The 26194-nt window shown below is 34.3% G+C and overlaps 4 protein-coding genes across 8 annotated transcripts; 2 read left to right on the forward strand and 2 right to left on the reverse strand.

Moving 5' to 3' along the window:
• Window positions 1–434: 434 nt before the first annotated feature.
• Window positions 435–5987, reverse strand: UBC23 (ubiquitin-conjugating enzyme 23). The gene is made up of 8 exons (XM_012978313.2): window positions 5682–5987; window positions 3102–5003; window positions 2847–2981; window positions 2065–2511; window positions 1902–1971; window positions 1654–1793; window positions 1257–1568; window positions 435–1141 (listed from the first exon to the last, which is right to left on the reverse strand). Exons 2-8 carry the CDS (start codon window positions 4995–4997, stop codon window positions 887–889), a joined length of 3255 nt encoding a protein of 1084 aa, XP_012833767.2. The 5' UTR covers window positions 4998–5003; window positions 5682–5987; the 3' UTR covers window positions 435–886.
• Window positions 5988–14751: 8764 nt separating this feature from the next.
• Window positions 14752–18387, forward strand: LOC105954524 (putative protein phosphatase 2C 60). The gene is made up of 6 exons (XM_088813619.1): window positions 14752–15017; window positions 15302–15355; window positions 15699–16134; window positions 16668–17035; window positions 17122–17358; window positions 17720–18387. The coding sequence occupies exons 3-6, from the start codon at window positions 15816–15818 to the stop codon at window positions 17975–17977; spliced, it is 1182 nt and encodes a 393-aa protein (XP_088669745.1). The 5' UTR covers window positions 14752–15017; window positions 15302–15355; window positions 15699–15815; the 3' UTR covers window positions 17978–18387.
• A 347-nt stretch (window positions 18388–18734) lies between these two features.
• On the reverse strand, window positions 18735–20725 carry LOC105954648 (protein CHAPERONE-LIKE PROTEIN OF POR1, chloroplastic). The gene is made up of 3 exons (XM_012978316.2): window positions 20414–20725; window positions 19129–19480; window positions 18735–19017 (listed from the first exon to the last, which is right to left on the reverse strand). Exons 1-3 carry the CDS (start codon window positions 20723–20725, stop codon window positions 18842–18844), a joined length of 840 nt encoding a protein of 279 aa, XP_012833770.2. The 3' UTR covers window positions 18735–18841.
• Window positions 20685–25874, forward strand: LOC105954647 (V-type proton ATPase subunit B 2). Of its 5 annotated transcripts, XM_088813617.1 has the most exons (17): window positions 20685–20821; window positions 20940–21169; window positions 21263–21320; window positions 22132–22192; window positions 22579–22634; window positions 22740–22838; window positions 23041–23100; window positions 23394–23505; window positions 23593–23801; window positions 23870–23998; window positions 24093–24230; window positions 24381–24531; window positions 24635–24717; window positions 24914–24961; window positions 25063–25116; window positions 25208–25291; window positions 25389–25874. In XM_088813617.1, exons 4-17 carry the CDS (start codon window positions 22135–22137, stop codon window positions 25572–25574), a joined length of 1467 nt encoding a protein of 488 aa, XP_088669743.1. In that variant the 5' UTR covers window positions 20685–20821; window positions 20940–21169; window positions 21263–21320; window positions 22132–22134; the 3' UTR covers window positions 25575–25874. The 5 variants fall into 5 exon arrangements, with proteins under 5 accessions (XP_088669743.1, XP_088669742.1, XP_088669741.1 ...); XM_088813616.1 differs by lacking the exon at window positions 20685–20821 and having other exon boundaries at window positions 21146–21169; window positions 23394–23509; window positions 23597–23801; XM_088813615.1 differs by lacking the exons at window positions 20685–20821; window positions 20940–21169 and having other exon boundaries at window positions 21172–21320; window positions 23394–23509; window positions 23597–23801.
• Window positions 25875–26194: the final 320 nt, after the last annotated feature.

Genomic DNA, 26194 nt, shown 5'->3' on the forward strand with positions numbered 1-26194 from the left:
AAATGTCTGCCCTTGAATATATTTGGCTTGAATTTAGTTGCATTCTTCGGCTTTCAAATCATCCGACCGAAGTAATTAAGAGCTCGTACAGATTTTCTTGATTTTGTTACTTGTTGTACTTCTGAAGCTCGACTATCAGGCTATGTATCGAAGCGTTTTGAGGATGAATTTTTATTTCGTTTTCAGAGGAAGGTGTTTTGAGAAAGTATTGGAGAAATGTATTTTACTGTTCGTTTATATTTTAGTGGTGATTACTTTGGTCAGATTAATACTTCTTTTCTATACCGAAATATTCGTTGTATGAAGAACTTTTGTAGTTTAGATTTTGTCACAACAACTTTCCAATGATGCAGTAATTTAATTTTCCTTTGTTTAGCCAATGTACGTAATAACCGAATTGAAGTGCAAACAAACAACAAACATCACTAAGGAAATTTAAATTCTTGTCCAAACATTGCCTGTAATAACGTTCAACGAAACTACAATCCAAATGAATACAACAACAAATTCCATCGATCTACTCTAAACAAAAATATCGACTGCCCGACCAAGATTTTGCAGCACAAGGACATACATAGCCCTCGAAAAAATATAACAATTAAAAAATGTTTATAGAAAATGATAGCATGAAGAGATCCTGCCAGAACCATCACAAGTTCTCCATAAACTGCTCATGTTTCTGTAATGTCAGTTCAAAAAATTTTACAATTAAATGATTATAATAGTTGTAATTATAACTCAACCAGATTTTTAGACCCAAAATACGAGCATTAGAATATGGTATATCAACATATCCCAATTAAGAAAACACGCCTCCATGCCGAGACCAGAATTTCAATTAATCCTCGAAGATTTGCTTTATTCGAGTAATACTTTCAGACCATTGCTACAACTGTACCGGATTTAGATGCTCAAACTCCTGGCAGTTTGCTCCGATTCCTTGTAAAGCAGAGAAAAGTTTCGGTGCAACTTTATTAAGCATAAGCTTGAAACCAACTGAATTTGAGTCTGTATTAATATCATTGGTCGAAGCATCTTTTGCGAGCGAACCGATGAGGTGGCCTTTCATATAAGCATCACATGCCTTGAGAATATAGAGACCCCTCTTCTTGAAATGCTCGATCACAAGCTCTTCAAAATCCTGCAAATTTAGATCCATGGATAATTTTACTTCAGCAAAACATATCTAAAAATTTAGGCCCTCAGATAAACAATCCACCCCAAAAAGAAAATGTTGAAAAATATTATTTAATCACCTTTGGGGGCTTTCGGATCAGATACATCATTGTCTTACAGTTCAACAAAAACGTATTTTCATTGTACGACAATGAATTTTTCTCCCCTTCAGCTGTGCCAACTTGTTTATCATATCCAGCTTCGTTGAAGTACGGCTTGGAATTTAGTACAAGCCCTTGAAGTGAAACGAGAACTTGAAGAATGCTCGAGGTTGAAGGATCCCAAACCTCGTTTCCTCTGCCTGTCCACGTATTCAAAAGACTAAGACAAACTTTTCCTTCCTCGTATAAGTTCGGATTTATTCGCCACCCTCCAGAGTAATAGTACGCCGACTACAAACATAAGACAGTATATTTAGTACAACAACTTAATAATAATAAAAAATATATATATATATATATATTGAAGTTTTCATACAGGTGGAACATCTGGATAGTCTGGTGGAAGAAGAAAATCGAAGAAAAAAAGTCCATCTTGGTAAGGTGTGCCGTAAGCTCCAACTATCACAGCCCTCAAAAGATCCATTCTATCTTCATAGACACGTACATATATACCATCTGTTAACATTACATTACTACAGCTTTTAGAAAAAAACATCACCTAATATGTTTCAAAACAAGAATTAACAGGTGAGAGAATTAGAAAAAAAAATGACTCGAGCATACCGGGCAGGTTATTTTGTAGAATGTCCCAATCTTGTTGAACTTTCTTCAGCCATTTCCTGGCAGCATTGGTCTGTAAATATTTACGCAAACGCTCAGTTACTACTCAAATTCCTAAAGAATTTGGGAAACAGCATTTGTAGGTAAGAAAAGAAAGGACAAAAACCTGTCTCTGTGAACCAAGAAAGTAATGGTCTGAAGGATCTTGAACAATATCGAAGCCTTTGAATGCCGAATTAAGCTCTTCTTCAAGTGGAGGAGCATTTGATTCTGGTGGTTTTAAGTTGCACAGAGTCTCGGCAATTTCTAACAAATCGGAGGACTCAGCATTATCATTTTCCTCCCCTTTACAATTAGTAGTTAGCTTAGAAAGTCGATATTCAATATTATTAGGTTCCTCGGAGCTGGACCCACCATCTTCTTCACCGTTGATATCCGAGTTCAAATCCGAGTGCTTTTGTCCCCTTGAGAATATTCCGGATGCTAGTCTGGTCATGAAACCGATTGCAGCAAGTGGAATCGAGAGTGCTCCATTCATTCCGGAATTTTCTGCAACGGGATTCTCATCTTCAATCCCGGCCTGGATTTCACTGGCATTGTCTTCCACATTGCCCTAAATTCGATGCATATTCACAATTTTATCAAACAAATTAGACAATTATATTCTGCAAGAAAAGGTGTATTACAATCATGTGCTAAGTAACTGAATTAAACCTCTCAAGTTGCTTATTCAAATAGATAAGTATGCATCAAATCCACAAATTCACCATAAAGGATTTAAATAATAATGATGTAATAGTCGAGAAGAAAGACTGAATTATTATTTTTTTCAACAAATAATTTACAATCCGATTAATTGAACTCTACGATAATCCAAAACACCAAACAAGAAAGACTGCATTAATTGAGCGTAAAATAATATACTGTTCTATTAGCCAATTTTTTTACCTCCTGAATATTACCGACACTATCCATGTCATCTTCCACAGTTTCCCAGCTAGCTGCATCATCACTGTCATCACTTCCACCTGCAACTGATTCATCATCATCTCGACCAACGACATATATTGCTTGAGGACCAACCTGATATAACAACAGAGTTTACAATAAAATTCAAATTTAAAAAAAAAAAAAATATATATATATATATATATATATATATATATATATATATATATTTCATGATGGCTGCAGAATAACTACCGTGGATACCATCCCATCAGCCCAAGTAACTTCTATATCACCATCTTTCAGCGCTGTGATATTCCCTACCCAAGACAGATCCGAAAACTCATTGGACGTGTCTTGTGTATTATCCTTTTCATTTTGCTCCCCCTTTTCATGTTCGGGTGTATTTTCGACAGAGTGTGAAACAGAATCCATATCGGCCGGTACAGAAATAGGAGACAGCCTAACAACTACGTCTCCATAACAATAATCATAGTCAGGATGTCCTTCCAGCTCATAAACACTCACCACTTCCTCCTGATCAAATTCTCTAGGGTCATCTGCCCTCAAAACGGGCTTCAACCACCGAATATTAGCCGTTCGATCTTTCGCATTGACACTTTTCACAACACCCACACGTCTTGTCTCAGTAGGGTCGTCACTGTCAACAGCCTTCTCCACTACGTACTGTTCCGCAACAAATTCGTGGTCACCAGGACTGTCAATGGGAATTAAAGAAGTCGAATCCAGGCCCCGTTTTATCGTCCCATCCTGCCAGGCGACATCGACTTTTGTCTTGGTGTTGATGATTAAAAGGGCTCTTTCGAAGTTTTCGACTTTCTTACGGACTTTCTTGTCCTTTTTCACCACCACTTTACGGATCTTTTTACGGTGAAGGGGCACTGAAGTATTGCATAATCTTTCTGCAGGAGTGTTGTGATCTGATATTCCACCAGTTTTGTTCAAGGAAGCGTCTGAATCGTTCTCCATGGATGCCATGTCTGCATCAGAATCATCGCCATTTTCAGTATTGGATTCATGTTCTTCCTTAGTAGAAACTGGTTTTGATGCTTCATTATTTAACAGTGTGAATGAGGATGACTCTAAGCCTGAAGGAGGTAAACACCAATCACCCAACTGCCAATTTGTGTGCGCGAAACAAGACAATAGCTTTAAATTCTTCGGAGTCTGCTCTTCATCTGGTGTAGTAGCGGAATCAGGCCCATATCCAGCCGAAGCAATCCAGTATATCAAAACCGACCCTACAGTAACTTTAGTCACTGTCCCTTCCAAACGGTTAGCTTTCCATAATCCAGACAACCATCTCGAATTCTTGAAAACCGAAGAAGAAGTTGCCTTCACACGCTGGCCTGGATAATAAGGAAAGTGCCCGTCTTCAATAATGTTCTTTCCGACCGGTTTAAGATGCAACGGGTCGGCTTTCATTACTTTGCACACAGAACCATCATCAAGCTGAACAGTTACATTATCAAAAACGTCTTCGATCCTACCTAGCCATGGACCAAGTACAACATGATCGCCCACAGTGAAATCCCTAATGCGCCTCAACTCTTTAGACGGTTTATCTTCTAGGATAGTTCCATCGTGTGCTAATAAATCAACATTGATATCAACATCAACCACAATACCAATTTGACCCATCGGATCAGAGGCTGAAGAAACATAATCGCCGTGTAGAAACCCTCTATCCACAACTTTCACGTCGTTAGTGCTTTCGGTTGTTTCTGAACCGTTCATCCAAAACACTCTAAGTTGATCGACGGTAAGTGGGGTGTGCTTGTAGTCATTTTCATCGTTATTGTCAGCAGCATTTTCACCATTGTTGTCTACTGCACCTTCATCGTTCGAACCAGCACCATCTTCTTTTTCGTCATCTTCATCTTCTTCATCATCTTCATCTTCATCATCATCATCAGAGCTATCAGAATCCGAATCTCCAGCAACTTCGGTCACTATTCCAATCTCAGTGTCGGTTTTGTTTCTCACGACATCTTGTCTGTAAATGTACGAGACGTTCTGTAAATTCTTGAGAATATCGCCAGGTTTATCTCCATGGCTTGATTTTGGATCTAGATTAACCCCGTTTGAAGACGAATCACCTTGTTTTGAGGTGACAGTTTCAGAATCCATCGTGACCTGTTAATCACATAAAATACCAATTTAAAAATCATCGAATCGATACATAGAATAGCTTCCCTGCATCGATCGATGGGTCAAAAACAGTACTATACGGAAACCTTTTTCCTTTTCTTGAGTAGCAAAAATTCACGGAGTGATTCTTTTTTCTACTAGGAGGGCATCTGATTCATTGTGAAAGTAATATTACAATCTGTTTCTCTTGACCACCATTTCCAGATTAGAAACTTACTCCCATCTCAAAAGGAAAACGAAAACTCAATGCATGCATATACAGAACATCATAACCCTAATATCCATCTAATTTCAACTAAACCTTCATAAAGCATCATCCAATAAAGCACAGCAGAAATTTCTGTTCAAATCTAAATTGCAGATTTAGGAAAGCAACTAAAAAGATAAATAGTAACACTGAAAAAAAAAATCCCCAAGCCAGCTCAAAACTCATCATCCATTGAAACTCGGTACAGCTAGAGAAGAAGCTGAGAAATAAATTTCCCCAAAAAAAAAAAAAAAAAAAAAAACAAGATCAAAATAAATTGCTACCTACACGAGTCAAATGAATATGCGAAAATACATAAAACGAAATTGTTGCATTTGAAAACGCAGCGGATATGATAAATTAATGGATAGCACAGATCAATTGGGGGAATGGGGGAGAAGAATGTTAACAATCACCTCTGAAATCGAGCTCAAGGCGCAAAATTGATCGATTGAAAATGGAAAAAAAAAAAAAGAAAAATTAATGAGAAAACGAGCGGCTCTCTTCGTTTATTCTAATAGTCGTGGAACAAATGTTTATATATAGTGTTCAGAGGAAATGTTCCGTGGTGTGGTATCATCACGCGCCGCCTACAGGCTCTCACGGTGGGTTTGGGGGCTTTCTTGTCCTTTTATAATTATAGTTAAATATTATAATTCGAAATTAGAAATTAATCCTTAAAATAAATGATATAACACAGTTCGGCCCAAACATTATTGGGCTCACCTAATTAACCATACTCGTCCCGATAAGTATTTAGGCCTGAATTCAATGTGGCCCAAAATTCACCCTAAATATATCTAGTCACCCCTCATGTAAGGTCAAATTATGAAAAAAACCCCTCATATTAGGGTAATGATTACAACCATCCCATCAACTATGAATCTTCTTACACGTCCACTCTTGCAGTGTCAAATTTAGTGGAATATTCTCCAGTTTGTACTCGTCTCCACATTTTGAAACGAGATGATCATAAGATGTTCTCTTGCCATGTAAACATTAGATTGTGGTGTTTCTGAAACTGTGGTTTTGAACAAAACGAGTACAAACTAAAGAACATTCCATGGAATCTAGAAGATTATATTGAATTTGACACAATATAGATGGACATGTAAAAATATTCATAATTGAGGGATGGTTGTAATTATCCAAACATGAATGGTTTTTTTTTTTTTTTTTGTAATTTAACCTTGCCTTAGAGGAGTGGCCTTAACTTATCCTATATCTTAATAGCTTTCGATATTAATTTCTTTTTAAGAGAGAACAGTGTTTTTCCAAAAAGAAAACAAATTTTTCGTTCAAATTTAGAATTTCTTTTAGTGTACGCAATATTTGAAACAGAAGTCCGAAAGCAACAAATCAACCCTCGTTAGGAGAGTTGCTACGTAACATATGTATGTAACATGATTTGAGTTTTTCCGAAAAAAAAAAAAAAAAAAAAAGAACTATAAGTGGGGCTAATTAACGGGCTTCTTTTTTATAGGGTTGGGCTCTTCAATGAACTTAGAGCAACTCCAATGGAGAGACATCAAAATGGAGCATTAAACATTCATTTGATACTTGATATAATACTTTGATACTTCTAGAAAAAAAATTCACTCCAACCACAAGTATCAAATAGATTATCAAATTTTAAATATATGAATAATTATGGCTCTGTTTGGTAAGCTTTTGGGCTTCCATTTCCATTTTATTTTGGGGAAAGATGTTTTGGGAGAAGAATTTGAAAATTAAATAAAGTTTGTTTGTGTTTTGGGAGGAGACAATTTGTACTGTAGCAAGTCAAATCATGTCTGAAAGGTGTTGGAAAAAGGTATTTTTGAAGAAGAATTTAAAAGATAAAGTGATTTGATTTTGTATTTTAGTGAAGACAATTTTCACTGTAGCGGTCAAATCATGTTTGTTAGAGAGAGAAATATTTGAATTTGTTTTGGGGAAAGTTTTTGAAAATAGTGTGAAAAGATAATTTTCATTTTGGGGAAAGTGTGAAAAGAAATTGGAAAGCTTAACAAACATAACCTATATTATTAAATGCCACGTGGCAAATTGTGATAGGTTAATAGAGTGGTTACAATTTTGATACCTCATTTTCCAGGGAGTATTTTTGCACCTCGGGGTGGTTGAATATCAAAATAGTTCTCCCTTTAATGCCTCCATTGGAGGAGGATTTTTTAATTTTGGAGCATCAAAGTGGTAGTTTTTTAGTTTGATACCCCATTTAGTTCCTCCATTGGAGTTGCTCTTATGGGTTATAATTTATATGAAACAAATTATTTTTCCTATATGAAAAAAACCATTTAGTTGATATATTATTCATTAACACACATAAATATGTAGGTGTATGTAAAACTTGTATTGGATGATGCACATCTACGAAGAGATGACACATAGTCAAGTTTATGAGGTGTAAATACTAATAAACTAAATTTATTGATAAAATGAAAAATGAGATTCATTGTATATTTCGCAATCCCTTTCGTATCATATAGTTTGAGTACTTTGACTATTTTTTTTAAATTTCCTTAACACAATTGAAATAAAAATAATACAATTTTCATGTGATAGTTACATTACATGACATCGTATTTTAATTAATAATGCATGAGTATGATGACTTTTAGACAATGAAATTGAAGGGTCTGATTTTGGATAAATTAAAATGACAGTTGGCCCTTGAACAATTAATTAGTGGATTTTATATATTGTATATGGGGCCAAAATAGTATTATTTTTTTGAAATTTCGATAACTATTTTACCAGTTCATAGTTGAACTTGAACATTACGTAGTTGCATACGAGTTTTTTTTCTTTCTTTTTCGATATATTTTTGTTATGCATCACATGTGCATAATAAAATAACAAGGATAAATTACGTAAAACCCCTGAAGTTAGGCTAAATTACATAAAAACACCCTGCCTATCCTTAATTATTGAATATAATTTAATGATTTTTATTAACAGGAACGAGGTTCTAGTATACAAAATAAAATAAATAATTGCATACTGACGCAAGTGATGATGGAAATGTAAAAAAAAAAGTGTATATAAACGTTTTTATGTGACTATTTTTCTAGAAATAAAATTAAATTATTAATAGTTTATTATAGAAACAAGACAATATATGAAGGGTTGCTTGGTAAAGAGTAGCTATCAGTTGATATGCAAGAAACTTGGGCTTTTTATTTGACCAGAAAGGTCAGTTTTATTGCATTATAATTTATCACTGGTCAAACTGATGTTACATATAATTAAATATTAAATTGATCCCATTACATAGGGTACTATATACATTATATATTAATTATTAGGTTTCTCTTAATTTCAATTTTATATATATCTTTATATATTATTATTGGTGAAAATCATTCTTAGGACGGCCTTAACCAATTTAAGTCACACTCAATCAAATCAATACGCGGTTAATTCCTAACCTCAAATACCATATTGGATTAACTAATATAACTAATTCGCTATTTTCAAAGTTAGGTTCAAGTCTTCATATATTTTAGACTGTGCAGTATGGATACAAGAACGCGTACACGATGTAATGGGGAAACAGACAGTGGGAAACTCTATTTTTCAAAAAGTGTGATACGAGAATATGGGAGAAACGTGTAAAGATTATTAAAACGTTTAGCTTACATATTTATCGGTCAATTACATATTTGTATCTACAAATTATATATAATTTACAATTTCCAATCCGAATTATCATTCTACATATTACATTTGGGGCATATAAATTTATTTTAGTATGAAATCAGCATCTAAAAAAATATTAAAACACCATTTGAAGAGAAAACGGATTTTTGATTTTCTTTTTTTGGAAACTTTTAAATATTTATGGAAACAACCCCAAAACTTTTAAATATCTACAAAAACCCCAAAACTTTTAAATATTTATGGAAATGACCCTAAAACTTTGAAATATTATACGAAAACGACCCAAAATGTTTCTTGTAATGGCATTTCAATTTCCGAAATGTGGAAACGTGTGTGCATAGAACATAGAAGTTTCCTGCATCATATAATAATTTTATATTTATGGTAATGAATCAATGGAGTTTGCCTAAAGAATCATATGATGTAATGGATTAGGAGTTATTAAATGCATTATAGCTATAGGGTGTTTTTTCTTGATTATTCTAATTTGAAGCTGTATACTCTCAATTTCTTTTTTAATGAATTATTGGTTCTGAGTTGGATAATCATTTCAAACTATTTATTATTTGATGTGTGTTACTACTATTTACCCTTGTATTAACCTAATAATAATAATAATGAATAAAAAGGGGCTCCATGTAATAAATGCAGCATAGAAATAAAGACTAAGTCCATAGTTTATTTGATTAATTGAATAATAATAATGAAGAAAAGAGTTGTCATAGATTCAGGTAGAACAACATTATCCTTGTGAGTCCATTTCTAGGTGGTGGTTAAGATAAGGGCAACCCCCAATACATGATCTCTCGGTCGTGCGTTTTTTTTTTTTAATAATATAATAAAAAAAAAAAAATCATTGTCTATTTTCCAAAATTTATCAAGGTCCCATGAGCCATTTTTTTCCTAGATATTGATTGTCGATTTCTAATAAATGTTGTGTAGGAAGTAGGGGTGAGTTCGGGACGGGATTTCGGGAAATTGGGATTTTTGGGATTGGGATTTCGGGATTCGGGATAGAAATTTTAAATCCCAATCCCGTCCCATATTATTAAATCCCGGTAAATCGGTATCCCGAAATATTTCGGGAATTCGGGATTGGGATCGGGAAATCCCATATTTTTGCCTAAAAAGTGAGAAATATTGCATTTTTTTTCCATTAGTATGATTTTATCCACTAAACCAACTTGAATATATATATATATATATATATATATATATATATATATATATATATATATATATATATATATATATATATATATATATATATATATATATATGTGTGTGTGTGTTTGTGTGTGTGTGTGTGTTTTATTAGTTTTTTTTTCTTTTTTTCCTAATTCGGGATTAAAATATCCCGATCGGGATTGAACCAACTCCCGAATCCCGATCCCGTATTTGTTCCTAATCCCAATCCCGAATCCCGTAATCCCGAATTCCCGAAGTTTTAGTCCCAAATAGTAAAATTCCGTTCGGGACGGGACGGGATCCCGAATCCCGATCCCAAATGCCCAGCCCTAGTAGGAAGTATAATATTGCTCGACGACCGATTGATTTTAGAAATGCTGGTAGCAATTGAGATCCTATAAGTGGTAAAATAATTGATAGAAATTATCTAATAAATCAAGATAAATATTAGTTCTTTTGAGTGGGCTCTCAAAAAAACTATTTCACTAATCACCAATTATTCTTTATTTATCTAGATTTAACAAAGTCCTAAAGATTTTCTTTATTCTAAATTTTGAATATTGATAAAATAGATTTATGTAGAGGATGAGGAAGTATAGAAAAATAATGGAAGCCACAAATAGGAAGGGCTAAGAGAAATAGGTAACTGTGTGTAGAATTTGGTAACAGTCCAATCAGAAGAATGGGGCACTTATTTAGTGGACTTGCTGAAATACACTTGTTGTTAGGTATGTGTTTGTATTTTATTTTGATTTTATTATATAGCAATTATTATTTTCTTTTTTTTTTTTTGTCCCCAAAATATATTAATAATGTTATCTTAACTTACTCATTGGATAATAATTTTTATTAAACAAAATAATGGTTTAATCCTACTTTACAGTTTACATCATGAAATGTGGCATTTTGGCACTTTACACCCTTGAAAAAAATTAATAGCATTTTTCACCATCAAAATAACATTAAATTGCTATTGGTGGGGTGCATTATGCATGATTCATTGTGTTTCTGTGGTGCAAAGTGCTATAACTTTTGTTTTGAGAATGCAAAGTGTCAAAAAACTACATTTCAAGGGTGCAACGTTTACTTCAATCCCACTCAACGCAAATCGCAAGTGTTGCATTTTTTTAACCTAAATTTTCCTATCTTTGTATAAAAATAATAACGAAAAAAAATCCTACTATTACAAATAATTAATTGATTTAATGTGAAATAATAATGCATAAATCGATTTTAGCACTTGATTTTATTATGACTTGTGAGAAGATAAACCAAAAGAAAAAGTAATGCTCCATGATATTTTGGGTATTTTTTTTAAAATATCCTTATAAATGACCATTACATTATTACATTATCTTTAATAATTTAGAAATTTAAAATGTGATAAATATATGGAGGTAAAAAAAAAAAAAGTAAATAATAAAAGTAAAAAGAGAAAGCGTGTTTGGTGAAGTTGGGCATTTAATTGAACTTGAGGAATATATATGTAGAAGAGTTTAGCCAACAATAGAACACTGTCCACTCAGATACAGTGGGGCTGAATAAATTCGATGCTGACTGATTACCATAAAGCATTATTACTACTCACAACTTGAATTTTGAATACTCCACATTTTTTCTATGATGTTCGATTTCGGTCTTGTCCTTCTAATTATGTTTTTGTTTTTGTCGTTTCGATTTTGCTTAAATATTATACTCAACTTTATTAATACTGATCTTGAACATAAGTAAAGCTTATACATGTATATGTGATGGAGCAAAATTTGCACATCGATCGTCGGAAAGTTCACTCGACGCTGGATGTAGGGCCCGCGGTGATAAACAAGCAAACGAAAAATGTAAAAAGAGAAAGGACAATTCAAGAGAGTATAAAAAGTGTGTTTATTACTCGTGATTTACATTAATTGCTAAACTATTAATCTTATTTTACGTATTTTTCTTATTTACTTAGGCATTGTATTTTCGAATCTTCTTCTTCTCACGACTCTTATTCAGCTCGTTACCTACTACATTGATCGTCTCTTGCATGTTCGGATGGGTTGTCAACTCCGTTAACCGCGTATCCTAGATTCATCGTTTGACGAGCTTGGTACTAACGACCTTTCTTCCGCTGAGCTTCTAAAGAGGCCATGTATTCGATGTACACTGAGTTTTTAGGCCCCATAAATCCGTATTGGCCCATATGTTTTCGTCCTGACATTGTCAATAGACCCGATGTGAGAAGTTTGGCCCAATCTTGTTAAACTGACCCACTGTCATTACATATATAAGTAAAAGTACACGATAATCAAGGAATTTCACTTACTATTTCTAAATGTTTAATTATCTTTTCAAATGGGGTCAAAATATTGGAACTATGGTAGAGAATAAGGGGATGTTTGGTTTCATTTCCAAAACCAATTTCCAGTTTTATACTATTCATAAAACCGAGATCATGTTTGTTTCACAATTTTATCCAGAAATTCCCATTTTTTCTTATCAAATTTCTATTGAAAATACACTATTCATACTTTTTTCAATTTTCAAACCTACTAAAACCTACTACTAACATATATATTTTATTCCAACAACTCATTTCTCTCTCCTCATTAATATTCACACTCTCTCTCCTCTCTCCTCATTAATATCTACACTCTATTTCCTCTCAATTTCTCTATCTACTACTAAAAATAAAATAATAATAATAATAATAATAATGATAATAATAATAATAATAATAATAATAATAATAATAATATAATAATAATAATAATGATAATAATAATAATAATAATAATAATAATAATAATAATAATAATAATAATAATAATAATAATAATAATAATATTGTTATTGTTATTAAAAATAATATTCATCGTAGAAGTAGTAATAATAATAATAATAATAATAATAATAATAGTAATAGTAATAATGATACTAATAAATAATAAAATAATAATAATTATAATAATTATAATAATATAAGAATATAAACAACAACAACAACAACAACAACAACAACAATAATAATAATAATAATAATAATAATAATAATAATAATAATAATAATAATAATAATAGTAATAGTAATAATAATACTAATAAATAATAAAATAATAATAATTATAATAATTATAATAATATAAGAACAACAACAATAATAATAATAATAATAATAATAATAATAATAATAATAATAATAATAAAATAATAATAATAATAATAATAATAATAATAATAATAATAATAATAATAATAATAATAATAATAATAATAATAATCATTATTATCATCATCACTATCATCATCCTTAATCATTATATTCTACTTTTGCACGTATTTTCGTAGAGAAAATTCACCACAACCAAACATATTCCCATTTCTACACCTACATAAAACTAAAAATACCCCTTCATCCAAACATATTCTCATTTTTTACACAAAAACCAATAAATTACTTTTTCCATCAGAAATTTTGAAAACTAGAAATTCCCATTGGAAACATAACCAAACATCCCCTAAGAGTCACTGAGGGAAGTTTTAAACTCCTCTATAATAGCTCCACTGAATTTGTAAAAGTTAATGATGTTTTTTTTAATAAAATTTATTTAAGGTCAATTAGATTATTAATAAGTCGAATCAACTTAATTCGTTTGCACCTAATCACAAGTCACATCTATCAATCATGCATAAGAAATCAATGTAGCGAGATTATCACAAAAAGTAATGATAATTTGGTTTTAGCAAAGATTTTCTTAAAATTAGGATTACGAAACCTTAAAATGGCTTCCACCCAAGATTAATTATTGCACTAATGACCAAATGACATATGCAACAGAAAACCTCCAATAAATTGATTTCATTCTAATTGTTTTTCTTAAATGAAAACAATGGTTCATATCATCGTAAACTTGTTACGTTTCAAATTAAATGTCGTTTCGAATTTTTTCCTTGATATTATCTGTCATTTTAAAATTTTAATAAAATTTATTATTATTTTTTTGCAACCAAACAATAGGTCTTTATCAATTGTACATGTAGTGGTGGGAGCATTTAACATCTAGCAATACGAATTTAGGCAACATTTTAAATGATAATTGCAAAAAAAGTAATTACCAAGAGCGGTAATTAGTGTAATTAAAAGTAACCACTCACTTAAATTTGAGTTGTTTTATTATTTTATTTTGGCAATAAAAAAGAAAAAAAAGAAAAAAAGAAATAGTTTCAAGTGAGAGTTCATAAAGAAAGCATTGATTGAAGCTGAGGAAATGCAATTAAAGGACGGCTGAGTAATCAAAAAAAGTCCAAGCACAAAAAGCTCACACTGAGCTGGTGGCCATACTTACCCATTCATGTTTACGCAATATCCTTTTATTTCACCATTTTTTTTTAATTTAATAATTTATTTAGATATTTGATTTTGTAAGATGAAAAATATATATATTTGATCACACGTATGTTTCCACGTGTCGCATAGTAAAAGGCTGGTAGTAGCATGAAAAACCCATGCTAAATGGTAATTATTCAACTTCATTGACAATTATTCATTTACGTGTTTATACGCTAGAACTAGAAAAAAATACTACTGTATTATTTTTATATTTATTTATTTATTAAATAATTAAAATAAATATAAATGAAGGGGAATTTGGTTTTAAAATGTTTAATTTTATTTTTCTTGTGCTCCTAACTAGCTATCTCTTTCCATAATGGAGATGGTAGGTATAATTATTTATAGTTTCTCTCTCTAGATTTTCTGTATCTGGAAGAGAGAGAAAGGGAGAGAGAGAGGGCGTGGAGCCCAAAACTGGTCCTCTGCTTTGCTGGATCGAAGCTCTCGATTGTTGGTTTTTAATGGTGTTTGTCTGCTGAGATATACCACAGTTTCAGTTGCCCCAATCAAACACCACCATTGCACTACTGTAATTCTAATTCAAATACCAACTCTCTCTCTCTCTCTCTCTCTACTGTTTCTTCTCTCTCTCTCTCATCGATAATTTCTGTTTTGCAGCTCTGTTTTCTCTCTCCCCCATTTCTGAGTTTTTCCTTCTTCTTCTTCAAATACTTCATCATCATCTTCTTGTACTTGTAATTGCGCACAAACAAAATTAAGAGAGAGAGAGAACATTTCGAGTTTGTTGCTTATTTTATCTCTTCGATTTTGTTTTTTGGTTAAAAAAATCCTTCTGATTTGATTGATCCACAGATCTAAAGTTTTCCTTCATTTCCAGATCTTTCTTCCTCTCAATCTGCTGTAAAGGTAAACTACTGTAGCATATTTAACAGCACCATTTCACTATGCGGTTGCTTTTTATTTGGAAAATTTGTAGTGTTTGAATTTCTTATGCTTTCAGTAGTTTAATTTTATTTTTTTAATTCTATTTCTGTTTTGGTAGAATTTGACAAAGATGAACTGAATTTTGACCATCTTCTCTGGTATTGATTTGTCTTGGTCATGGTCAGAGATCTATTTTACAACCATATTACATTTATTGGACTAATAATCGAACACCTAATTTTTGCTTACTTCCACTGCTTATCATTTTGGTAGAGAAATTGAATTTATATTTTTCCTTCAACTTCTAATTTTGTGTTGGTTTTAGGGGTTTATATACAGCGAAATATCAGTGCACACATAAGCTTCTGATTTCATGTATGCTAAAGTTACCTCAAGTGGCCATTACATGATACTTTGGAGGGTGTTTTGGATGAGATGAGGTATGTTATCAGGGCTGATGGACTTTCTGACGGCCTGTTTTCGGCCGAGGGCGGATCGGAGTGTTCACACTGGTTCGGATTCTAGTGGCCGTAAAGATGGGCTTCTGTGGTATAAAGACGCAGGGCAGCATTCCAATGGAGATTTCTCCATGGCTGTAGTTCAAGCAAATAATTTACTAGAGGATCAGAGCCAGCTCGAGTCTGGTTCTTTGAGTACTAGTGACTCTGGTCCGTACGGCACTTTTGTTGGGGTTTATGATGGGCATGGTGGTCCCGAGACCTCTCGTTTCATCAATGACCAGCTCTTTCAACACCTAAAGAGTAAGTCCATATAATTTTATTTTATTTATTTTTGGTAGGATAAATTGATTCATTTAGTATGTTGATGTGAAAACTTGAAACTGATGAATGATATGTATCCATTATAAGGTGGTGTTCTTCAAAATGCTTTTGAAAAAGAATAGGTGTTGGTGGTTATGTGTGAAGTTTGGAATGATTGCTTATTTCTGAAATCTGAGGGTGTTTGCAGTTGTCTTGAAACATCAAACTTTAAGCCGTCGATTTATAAGTTGACGTGTTTAATTTTCGATTTTCTTTTTTTTGGTAAAAAGTATCTTAGATTTTGTCCTTACATATGAAACTGGATTTTGATAAAAATAACTAGAGCACAAATGTCCAATGCAACTTTTGGCTCCAAAAAGTTGATGAAGAGATGCTTTTGAGATTACAGCTTAACACAAATTATTTTATAACACAAACACTAAAAAAACCTCCTATTTTGGATCTTCATGTAATATATCATGTAGTTGGTTAGGATTGGTGGTTTTGATTTCTTAAAGGTGAAATTGGTGCAGGGTTCACAGCAGAGCATCAATCTATGTCAGTGGAGGTCATTCGAAAGGCATTTCAAGCAACTGAAGATGGGTTTCTCTCAGTTGTGAGCAGACAATGGCCCATGAAACCACAGATTGCAGCCGTTGGATCTTGCTGCCTTGTTGGAATAATCTGCGGTGGGATTCTTTATATCGCTAATCTCGGAGATTCTCGTGCTGTCCTAGGGAGGCTTGTCAAGGCCACAGGAGAAGTGCTTGCTATTCAACTCTCGGCAGAGCATAATGCTTGCTTCGAGTCTGTGAGACAGGAGCTGCATTCTATGCACCCCGATGATCCGCATATTGTGGTTTTGAAGCATAACGTTTGGCGAGTAAAGGGTCTCATACAGGTCGGTTTTTATCCATTTTCTGGTAGCCTTTTCATTATTAGATCAAGATTTCCCCCTCAGTTGAATGCGTATTTTCTTGTTTACAGATCTCAAGATCAATCGGAGATGTGTATTTGAAAAGGGCTGAATTCAACAGGGAGCCACTGTATCAGAAATTTCGACTTCGTGAGCCTTTCAAAAAACCAATTTTGAGCGCAGATCCATCGATTTCTGTGCACCAATTGCTGCCTCACGATCAGTTTGTTATATTTGCATCGGATGGTCTCTGGGAGCACCTCACCAACCAAGAAGCAGTTGATCTAGTTCAAAATAATCCACGCAATGTAAGATTAAATTTAATACTGTTATCTTCATATCTTAATACTTCCATCCACGATTGAATAAATTTCTGGAGAACGACACAGTTTTCATCAGATTCTTTTCTTTTTTAAATCACTCCCTCGGTGACAAAATATTTGTTGCTTTAAAGAACTCTTTTTTTTCTTCCATAAATTATTTGTGACTTTGAAATTCCGACCAATGATGTATTAATTGCACTTTCTATAATTGCCCTTGTTATTCTTAATTAGTTTGAGAGAGAATTAGTGGAAATATACTTAACCAGAAGGGTATTCCAGTACTTTTCCTATATGACTTCCCAATTCTTGATTTTGATTCTCCTATTTCATACACTATTTGCCACAGGGTAGCGCTAGGAGACTAGTGAAGACGGCATTACAAGAAGCTGCAAAGAAAAGGGAGATGAGATATTCGGATTTGAAGAAAATCGACAGAGGGGTACGTCGTCATTTCCACGACGACATCACAGTGGTAGTAGTATTTCTGGACTCGCATCTTGTGAGCAGGGCTAGTTCGGTCAGAGGGGGTCCCAGCATATCTGTGAAAGGCGGTGGCATCACTTTACCCACCAATACTCTTGCACCATGCACCACTCCAACATAGCTGTCTCTGAAGCTGTTATTACCTGCTTTGTACTACTCTGTTCTTGTCTGAATTGAATTTACAGGTAGCTTCTTGAAAGAGAGACAATAGACCAGAACCTTGGATTCTTTAATGTACACCGTAACCCGTTTTTAACTGAAGACTGATGATAATACTTTGGCATAGTTCAACTGCCCAAGAGAGAGGAAGAGAGAGAGAGAGGATGGAGAAAGTGAAAAGTTGAAGGTGATATTCGTCGTAGTTATGTGTTTTCTTTCTGGGGCAGATGTTTCGAACCCATGTTGTCTTCCGTTTTATTATTTGATCGAAAATTCACTTTTGTAAATCCCGTTGGAGACGAGTGAAGCATATTATAAAAGCTGAAAGTGGATAAGCAGAAAGTTATATATGTTGCCATTTTTTTCTCTATACATATTTTGCATATTTTTGGGTTTTGTTCTTTCCTGGATTTTAGTTCTTATTTAGCTTTGTTTGATTAGTATGATTAGCTATTATTGATTGAATAATTAAATTTTATTTGATGTATCGGTAGTCCTATAGTTTTTCGGACATGCTCGCACGCAATTATGTAAGAAAATGAACTTTTATAACGGTTTCATTGAGAAATGGTGCAATTTCATCTTTGCTATTAAGTCAATATTCATGGTTGAATGCAAATATGGTGAGCAACATCAATGAACCTGCAAGCTATTTGAATGTCATCAATGATCAAACAGTAATCGAACTGAAAGAAAATTACAGTTACGAACATAATAACTTCCACAAGTAAAATTTTATTTACTCGTATACGTTCTAAAACACATTATATTTCCACATTGTATATAACAACAGCTATCAACAATTCAACAATTTTGGCTTCTGTAACTAACTCAAGTACAATGAGATCAAAAATTGCGAGAAAATTACAAATTCACTCACTACAGTCGCCGGGGAATGTATCCCAACAAACGGGACAATATCAACCTGCAACCAGCTCTCCACAGCGGACCCCACCACTGCACCGGCCACAAGCCCTCCAAGTGTTAGTACACTTGCCTTCCCTGTGATCATTTTTTTAAGAATTGTATGAAAAATAAGCAACGAAAAAAAGAAAAGAAAATTGAATCAGTGAAAAAAAGCAAAAAAGAAGGAAAAGGGTAATTTTTTATTACCTAATTTAACATTTCTCTTTGTCATGAAATACAAGGATGCCCCAAAACTAGCAGCTAATAAAAGGCCGGGAGCATTGTCTTGGTACGAAGATGAAGAGGCTCCGCTCACGTATGTTAAGACCACGAGAGCCCCGTACACCCCAGCTTGCAGGGGTAAGTCTTTAGTAGACGGCGATTCAACTGATATTGCCATGAAGTTTACGGAACTTTGCAGCCATTTAGGCATTGACCCTGATTTTTTAGAAGTATTTACGGGTTTGACGTCAGCATAACGGATCCCGCTATTAACAACTCTACCTGCTCTGCGTTGTGATAAGCTCTGCATTAGCAACATATCGTACGCAGTCTCTACCTGTAAAATAGATAACCCGTATTCATTAATTCATGTCATATTTAACTTCTTTCTTTATATGCTCGGGTTTTTCTTTAGCCAAGTAGAAGAAAAAGAAAGTAATGTGACGAAAGATGGGTTTTTATTTTAGCGTTCTACAGTTGAGTTCGGAAAAAGAAGCGAAGTTAAAGATAACATAGGAGGTTGATTTGATCCATTAAAAAAACAGTTATATAAGTACCGTAGTTAACAAATAACAACCCACCGACGAAGAAATCAACAAGCATTGAGCATAATGAAGAGGAACTAAAATATTATCCATCTCCGAGTTTCTCAACAGGGCTTTTTAGGACAACTAGTTTTTAAACGAAACATCGTATACGAGACCACCTTGAACAATAATTATTAGACAAATCATCACATTCAAGACGGAAAATAAGCGCAGTAAAACCATATTCCGCTAGAATTGAAGGCTATGCAAAATTTCAAGAATCGCACATAAAAAGTCGGGCTTTTGGAGACTTGACAGTAGGGATGAAAATCAAACCAAGCTACTCGATACTTGATTCGATTTGAGATCGTTCTCTTAGAGTTAGTCGGAGCTCGATTAGTCCACATAAAGAAAACTTGAACACATAATTTTCGGCTATAGTTGAAGATCAATCCGAAAAAAAAAGATAAAACACAAATTAAGCTACTCGAGCTCAATTCATGCTCTAACTTGATTACTAATCAAACCAAACTCAAACACAACTCTGAAAGCTCGATAAAATTCAAATAAGCTTGAGCAAACACGTGCTCGGGTCGACTCGATTTCATTTACACCCCCAAATCAATAACACAATATTTACTAAAAATAGATGCTCACGTGCTTATAATATATAAACTGATCATTCAATAAAAAAACCCCCAAATCTAAAAAATAAAATAAATGCAAAAAAAGAAAGTAAGAACCTGAGCAACTGCTTGTTCGTCATCTTTACATGAAGCAATAACAGAATTCTTGGCTCGGAGAATATCCTCAAAAGATGCTCCCTCAGATACCCCCAATAATTTGAGGGCGTTCTCCACCGACATCTCCAACGGCGCAGAGTCGTCGGCTCGTGAGCTAGCTCGCAGCGGTGGGGCTAATAGGCGGCGCCTGAACTGTGGGCGGCGGTTCAGGTTAAGCATCTGAGTGACCGGAGATAGTCTGGATTGGGTCGAACCGCCCGGTCTTCCGCCGGCGATGTAGCGGTTGGGCCGGACCGAGAGGGCTGTGGCCATCTTTCACTGCGTGTGTGTGTGTGTGAAGAAGGGAACTGTTTTTTAACGGCTGAGATTAAAAGTTTCCGGCAATGTGAAAAATTGTACAGATTTTATGTACGATTTCATAATTATATGTGGTTATTAATTTTTTATTTAGATATTTTCATTTATTCGCATATAATAAAAAATATTAATTGTTATTTAGTTAATTATTTAAGCTGTCTTGTCACAGTGGGTCCCAATCAGTTAGAAAATGACACGTGGCACACTTATCCAACGTGAGATCTGGACGAATACACCCCTTACTGCTCATCACATTTTACACGGGCCAACCATCTGCCAGCTGGTGATTATTTTGTTGTACTCCTCCAGCATTAAAAAATTGCCATAATTTTACAGCGGCAGTAAATCACGCTTCAAGAGTTGTACGCTCCAGTATTTCAATTGCGCTCGTAAATATTGGTAACTGTTAAATTGTTGATAAAAAGAAAAAGTCTTCACATTATACACGATTTCAAAATAGACAGTGATAAATAATTTTATTCCGATCGTCAGATCTCAGTTCCTCCTCTTCTTCTTCAGTTTTCTCTAGGTATTGAGAAACAGCAAAAAGGTATGTGACTTTTCAGATCCAAATTGGTGCATATTCAGTTTCTTTCAATTGGTTCATACAATTTAGATTTTTTTTTTTAATTTTGTTTTTTTGATTTTAATTTTTTTGGTGTATGTGAGTATCAAATCAGCTTCGTTTTGCTTGGATTGAGTTATAATTGGCACATTTAAGGCTTATATTAGCACCAGCTACTGCGTTTGCGGGTATATGGTTGAGTTGAGAATATGAATCCGATCCATCTTTTTTTAGTTTATGCGCATGATTTGTGAGGCGGTTTTTCCATTGTCACGTGGTTCGCTGATTGCTGCTTTTAGGTTAACAATTTAGCGGAATAAATAGTAGAAGTTCCTGTAATGATCGTCTTGCCGTAATCGAATGTCAGTGTCAGTTTTAACGGACTTAGTTAGTAGGAAAGGATAGAGATGCACTTGCTGAGATCCTGTTTTTGGAATCGGGACACCTAATAGAAAAAAAGGAAAGCTCTATCGAATTCGAGTTTGACCACAGTAAGAATTTATCAAAAAAATGATCAAGGGTATCAAATGTTGAACTTTACGAGGGATTTGGCACTGAAGTATATAATTAAGGGACTAACGACGGAGACGTTTTGTGAAATTGGCATATTAATGAGATACGGGAAGTAGGGTGTAGTTCATGTTAGAGATTTCTAGTTCAGTTTTGTTGTTTGGAGTGATCTGAAACTCAATGCAACTAAATTTGGTTGCTTCAAGTAGAATTTAGCCCTCTCTCTCTCTCTCTCTCTCTCAAAATTTCTTATGCAATCTGAAATTGTGTGATTCTTTTTTTGTAGGTTATGGGTGGAGCACAAAAAAATACTGACATGGAGGAAGGAACTCTAGAGATTGGAATGGGTATGCTATCGTCATAATTAGTCATCTCCCTGTTACTTAAATATATAGATGCGTGTGTACATCTACGCATATACATCTGTGATGTCTGATTTTAAAATCCAAATGTTGTCAAATGGTGACAATTACCCTTGTGATATATATAATATGGATAATGAACTAGAGTGTTTTAAATTGTTGGATGCGTAAGTCTCCCTAAAGCATGATAGAGTCTTGATTAGGATTGTACATTCACACTGTAACAGAATGTAATGATTAGAAATCTATGAATTCCACTAAGCTTTCATCTGACATTGCACTGATATCACTTAGAAGGTAAACAAGAAGTAAAAGTTAGTACAGGACCATATAAATATTCTCTTGATTCCTTTTTTTCTTCCCCTTTTCAGAATACAGGACTGTCTCTGGTGTTGCTGGACCTCTGGTTATCCTTGACAAAGTCAAGGTAAATGCTGTACTTTTTTTGTGTGTTTAAGCATCTAATATGCTTCTCTAGGCCTTTATGAATATGGATCTAGGAACAGGATCATTTATATGTTAACTATGTCAGGGGCCCAAGTACCAGGAAATTGTCAATATTCGCTTAGGAGATGGAACAACCCGACGTGGGCAAGTATTGGAGGTTGATGGGGAGAAGGCTGTTGTTCAGGTGAGCACCCTCAAATCTTCTTTCTCTTTTGATTTTCAGCCTCTTGTGAAGAAGCCAAATGGATTTTTGATTCCTTTGCTCCTTCAGAGTTTCAGCGACACATATCCTCTTCCTTGAACTGTTTAAATGTCGTTTTCTTATAATGATTACATAGTACTTCTACTTCTTTAACGATTTCATTTTTCCTTTGTTCTTTAACCAGGTTTTCGAAGGAACATCTGGCATTGACAACAAATATACAACTGTCCAGTTCACTGGGGAGGTACAGTCATTTGCACTTGCTGTTATCTGTTGAAATTGGGTTCAAATTGATGATCCTGAACAGTGCTAGATTAATGGTTATGGTCTATAAGTTTTTCCCAGGCATTTCCAATCTTGAAAATGCTGATTATGTTGTTTTCTTTCTGAAGTTTAAAATGCATTTATATTTTTATGTAATGACATTAGATAGTGGTGCAATTTTGAATTCCTAGAAGCACTGAAGTTGTATTTCTTTGTTCTTTTGTTGTTATGAACACTCATTCTTAAGAATTTGGTTTCTCAACTTGTTTACAGGTTTTAAAGACACCTGTCTCCTTGGACATGCTTGGTCGTATTTTCAATGGTTCTGGAAAACCTATTGACAACGGCCCACCTATTCTCCCTGAGGCTTACTTGGATATATCTGGCAAGTGTCAATGGCGTAGAGAGAATTGTCTTTTTCTATACACATCGCCTGCCCACATTTGATTTATACTGTACCCTCTTTGTGCAGGGAGTTCCATCAATCCTAGTGAGAGAACCTATCCTGAAGAAATGATACAGACTGGAATTTCAACTATTGATGTCATGAACTCAATTGCCAGAGGACAGAAAATTCCTCTTTTCTCCGCTGCTGGTCTTCCCCACAATGAAATAGCTGCCCAGATCTGTCGTCAGGCTGGTTTGGTGAAACGTTTGGAGAAAACAGAGAATCTTCTCGAGGTATGTTGTCACCGCGTAAATTTTTTCCCTTCATAAACATGATTCTTACGATCTACTCTATACTACAGGATGGTGAAGAGGACAATTTCGCCATTGTCTTTGCAGCTATGGGAGTGAACATGGAAACAGCACAGTTCTTCAAACGTGATTTTGAGGAAAATGGATCCATGGAGAGAGTGACCCTTTTCTTAAACTTGGTAATGATGCTAATAACATTCTATTAAATCATCAAGCTTTTGTTTTAAATAATGGGTCAAGATGCCTCCTGTTTCTGAAGTAAGTTTTCTGCAGGCCAACGACCCAACAATTGAACGCATTATTACTCCTCGTATTGCTCTGACAACTGCAGAATACTTAGCATATGAATGTGGGAAGCATGTCCTTGTCATATTGACAGATATGAGTTCTTATGCTGATGCTCTTCGTGAGGTAACATCATCATGAATTTCCTGATTTATCAGCTATACGAACTGATAAACTGGGTTTGTTTAAAATTTATTTGAAGGACTTCACATCCTAAAGGCTAAAGGTTTCAAGTAAATTAATTAAAAAACTATAGGCTAAAGGTTTGCTTCTTAGGTGTCTGCTGCTCGAGAGGAAGTGCCTGGAAGGCGTGGATATCCTGGTTATATGTACACCGATCTGGCAACTATCTATGAGCGAGCTGGACGAATTGAAGGAAGAAAGGGTTCCATTACTCAAATTCCTATTTTAACCATGCCTAATGATGGTAATACATCTATCAACATTCTACTTTAGCCATCTAGCAATTTCACCTTTTTTTTTTCCCTATTGCAATTTTGAATTGATCTTGTTCTCTTTCAATTGGTCAGACATTACACATCCGACCCCAGATCTTACGGGTTATATTACTGAAGGGCAGATATATGTCGACAGGCAACTTCAAAATAGACAGGTAAAGAGAGCAATTAGGGCTATTTTTTGTCCAAAATTTTTAAGAACATGTCTTTTGTATAAACTATATTTCCCTTTGTAATATTGAAAATGTTGGGGTCTCGTCACTTTTCGCATGGTGCATCTTTTAGATGTTCGTCCCTCTTTATTTGTTGTGTCAAAATAATCACTAAAATGATATCTGTGTGAATCGACAGATATACCCTCCAATCAACGTGCTTCCATCCCTGTCTCGTCTAATGAAGGTAATTTGATTCGGTGCTCAAAAAATGTTTGGTTTTATTCATGTGAGAGAAATTATAAAGGATAATTAGGGTTCCATAACTGCTGCTTCAATATACTGCAGAGTGCCATTGGTGAGGGCATGACCCGTAGGGATCATTCCGATGTGTCTAACCAGGTAAACTATCTAAATTTATTTTGCAGAAGTAATCCCAATTACTTAATGCTACATTTCACTACTAATTTTTCTTTATTTCATATTTTTCCAGCTGTATGCAAACTATGCCATTGGTAAGGATGTCCAAGCAATGAAAGCTGTGGTTGGAGAAGAGGCACTTTCCTCAGAGGATCTGGTCCGTTATCTGTCTCCCTAATTTCTCTATTTGTATTATTAATTTCATGCGGTAAACACCAATTTAGATTACTAACAATACACATGGATATATACAGCTATATCTCGAGTTCCTTGACAAATTCGAGAGGAAGTTTGTTGCCCAAGGGGCATACGACACCCGCAACATTTTCCAATCACTCGATTTGGCGTGGACACTGCTCAGAATCTTCCCCCGTGAGCTTCTTCACCGTATTCCGGCAAAGACTCTCGACCAATTCTACAGCAGGGATGCTTCCAACTGATGAGAGAGAGATATATATATATTCGGTTTTTTTTTTATGCGGTTTGAGATACATTTCTTGACATATATTTATTTATATTCTTTGAAAAGAGAACCAGTTTATTCATTTATGTATTATTGTGTTCGGTCTTGATGAGTGGTGCTTTTGGGATCCTTAAGTTGAATTTTCGATACCTTTTTTTGTGGTTTCGACCGTTAAAGCGAAGCGACTGCGTTATATTGTTTCCTGGAGATGTATGCCTGTTGAGAATTGGTTATGTACCTCTATGTTTTAATTTAATAAATGAGGATTTCTTCTGTACCTTTCTGCCTTTCCGAGTTCCGATTGGAGATTTCGAACCGTTCCGTAGTTTTTGGGTTCGTGCAGAACAACACGAACTTCATAAAAAAATAAACACCAACTGCAGTCATGTTGTAGGATGCAAACAAAGAGACTTTTTTTAATCAAATAATATTAAATTATACTAAAAATTAAAAAGGGTAAATTACAACCACCCTAGGTATGGTCAATTTACGGAAAAACCCCTCTTGTTTGGATAATTACATCTAACCCCCTCAACTATGATTTTTTCTTACATCTCCACCCTTACGGTGTCAAATTCAACATAATCATCTAGGTTT

This window comes from Erythranthe guttata, chromosome 14 (genome assembly GCF_056151865.1).
Source record: "Erythranthe guttata isolate IM_541 chromosome 14, IM_541, whole genome shotgun sequence".
In the NCBI taxonomy this organism is placed as follows: domain Eukaryota; kingdom Viridiplantae; phylum Streptophyta; class Magnoliopsida; order Lamiales; family Phrymaceae; genus Erythranthe; species Erythranthe guttata.